This window comes from Cyprinodon variegatus, unplaced genomic scaffold (assembly GCF_000732505.1).
Source record: "Cyprinodon variegatus isolate N-32 unplaced genomic scaffold, C_variegatus-1.0 Scaffold1350, whole genome shotgun sequence".
Classification (NCBI taxonomy): Eukaryota; Metazoa; Chordata; class Actinopteri; order Cyprinodontiformes; family Cyprinodontidae; genus Cyprinodon; species Cyprinodon variegatus.
In genome coordinates this window covers 31,472-34,436 of record NW_015151803.1, presented here as the reverse complement: position 1 = coordinate 34,436, position 2,965 = coordinate 31,472, and the positions used below count along the sequence as shown (strand labels likewise).

General features: G+C 41.8%; 1 protein-coding gene across 3 annotated transcripts in view; it reads left to right on the top strand.

Moving 5' to 3' along the window:
• The first annotated feature begins 1,733 nt into the window (after positions 1–1,733).
• The window catches only part of LOC107102968 (putative RNA-binding protein Luc7-like 1), a 7,752-nt gene continuing 6,520 nt past the window's right edge, over positions 1,734–2,965 (top strand). For all 3 annotated transcript variants that reach the window (XR_001482149.1, XM_015402449.1, XM_015402450.1), the window contains exons 1-2: positions 1,734–2,069; positions 2,412–2,506. Coding sequence is in view for 2 of the 3 variants with exons in the window: in XM_015402449.1 (XP_015257935.1) it covers positions 2,009–2,069; positions 2,412–2,506 (156 nt within the window). In the remaining variant the exon portion in view is untranslated. The remainder of the gene's footprint in view (positions 2,070–2,411; positions 2,507–2,965) is intronic.

Sequence of the window (2,965 nt, the reverse complement as noted above, 5' to 3'; positions counted from 1 at the left end):
CCTGTTAGCCACTGTTGGCCTCTGTTGGCCCCTGTTAGCCTCTGTTGGCCCCTGTTGGCCTCTGTTGGCCCCTGTTAGCCTCTGTTGGCCCCTGTTTGTCTCTGTTTGCCCATGGTGGCCACCGTTGGCCACTGTTGGCCACTGTTGGCCCCTGTTGGTCTCTGTTGGTCTCTGTTGGCCTCTGCTAGTCCCTGTTGACCCCTGTTTGCCACTGTTGGTCTCTGTTGGCCCCTGTTGGCCCCTGTTAGTCTCTGTTGGCCCCTGTTGGCCACTGTTGGCCCCTGTTGGCCTTTGCTAGTCCCCGTTGACCCCTGTTGGCCACTGTTGGCCCCTGTTGGCCAGTGTTGGTCTCTGTTAACCCCTGTTGGCCCCTGTTTTTCTCTGTTGGCCCCTGTTGGTCTCTGTTGGCCCCTGTTGGCATCTGCTAGTCCCTGTTGGCCCCTGTCTAGAATTATTAAAGGTAGGTAGATTTTCTCTATTTGCTGATGATGGAGCAATTTGGAAGAGAGGGAGGAATTTGGAGTTTATTACTAAATAGATACAGGAAGCTATTGGTAAAGTTGAAGAGTGGTCAATAAGATGGGATTTAAATTCCCAGTGGATATATATATATATGTATATATATATATATATGAGATTAAGTAGATCAGTAATAGATTATGGAAGCATTGTTTATAATTCAGCAGCAGAGACAAATCTAGAAAAAAAGGGTCACATTCTGTATCCAACATTGAGATTATGTACAGGAGAAATTAAAATTACTCCAAGAGCTGCATTATTAGTAGAAATGGCAGAAATGCCACTTGAAGAGAGCAATTAACATTAAATTATTGGGCTGATTTAACAGGTCATAGAAAGGATCATCCAACTCTGCAGGTAATTCAACACCGTTGGGAAAAAGAAGCAAAAGATATTAGAAGTTTTGGCTGGATTGTGCAAGAAAAAATACCAGAACTCAAAAAAGATCAGATTAATATAAGCCAAACAGTTCCATTATCAGTCATACATGGATGGTTCCAGATGTTAGGGTAGATTTTACTTTGTTGAAAAGAAGAAGACATTCATATTAAACTCATATATAGTACAGGATTATATTAATCAATATTATAAGTATGTTAAAATTTATACAGATTCTTCTAAAAATATAACAAATCAGAGTAGCTTTCATTATACTAGAATTCAATGTTAAAACTAAGAAGAGAATAAATGATGGATTTTCAGTTTATACAGGAGAAATGATTGCAATATTATTAGCTAAAGAAGTTAAGCCATTAAGATAAGTTATCTGTTCAGATTCTAGTTCATCCTTAATTAGTTTGCAGTATAATCACTCAGAAATCAGATAGAGATGATGAAACAGATGAAACAGTTGAACACGTAATGTTTGACTGTAATAAATATGAACAGGAGAGACAGCAATTAATTCAACATTTAAGTAAAGTAAAAGTTAAATTAGATTTATTTCAACTGTTCAGAAGTCATTCAGACGGTAACATTTACAGAATAATATTTCGATATCTAAAAATAAGACATTTAATAGAATTTAGTTCCTGAGTCGTTCCGATCCACACCAGTAGGTGGCGGAAATGCATCAATCTGTTGTTTGCAAACCGCCAAAAAAATGTAAATAAGAAGAAGAACGCGTTGTGTCGTCACACCACTGCTTTGATTGCAGCAGTTCCTGCGCGTTGCCGATGTTAGCGCGCGCCCATTCGCGCGCCTTCCGGTGGCGCGCTCAAAGAGGAAGTGAGAAAGCGGAAGAAGGAGGACGCTGAACAAACTTGACAACTTCTAGCTAAGAGGCTAGAAAACAGCTTTTAGATGTTATTGGTTTCCTCTCCATTAATCATCGGTTCTTTCAGTCACCGCTGAGGGACTTTAGCAGCTTTTCAAACAGCCGCCGCTCAGGGAACCAAGAACCGGGGCTTGGGGGGACAGGAGGCCTGCAGCTGCCGGGGAGAGGAGCGCTGTTAGCGGGGAAGGAGTCGCTGAAGCACCGCTCAGCAACATGTCGGCTCAGGCGCAGATGCGGGCGATGCTGGACCAGCTGATGGGGACGGCCAGAGACGGTAAGCCGGACAGACCCTCCGCTCGGTTAGCTGCTGTTAGCATTAGCCGCTAAGCTGTCAGCTAGCAGCATGAGGACAGCTAACCTGTTAGCATCCTGTTGCTCACTTTAGAGACACTTTTATAACTTTAAACTCCTATTTTAATCCCGTCACTGATTATAATCCTTCAGTCGAAGCTTTTTCACTTTAAATGGACTCTGGAGATGCTAACGGGGATGCTAACATGTGTGCTAAAACGATTTATTGATGTTTGTGTATAAAATGAGCCTTTTAGTAAGTGTGGTAGTTTAATGACGTCAGTAAATAATGACGTCGGCATAAAGAGCTGCTGTTGTGTTCCAGGAGACACCATGAGGCAGAGGATCAAGTTTTCAGATGATCGGGTCTGTAAAAGCCACCTGTTAGATTCATGTCCTCATGACATCCTGTCAGGCACCGTGAGTATCATCTATACACATATATCTATATGAGCTGAAGGGAATAGCTGAGCATTTACTGTCTTTATTCTCCAGGTGCACAGATCTATATCTTTACAGGATTTTATTCTTTATCTTCTAACTTTTCACTTTTATGTTATTCTTAGTCATTTCTCTAAGGTCCACATTTCTGTGACCATTTATGTCTATCATCTTTTTGCTGCTGGAAACTCTAGAATTTCCCCATTGTGGGACAATAAAGGGATTTTCTATTGTATTCTATTCTGTAGCATTGGGAGACAGAAAGATTAACGCTCAGTTACACTTTAGAAAACACCAGAAGTTAACTTGTCATGAATCTGAAGATCCTCATTCCTCCAGATTTGAGAAGTTTAGGCGATTTGAGAGACGTTCTGGATCGGAACGTTTGACGAGACGTTCTGGATCGGAACGTTTGACGAGACGTTCTGGATCGGAACG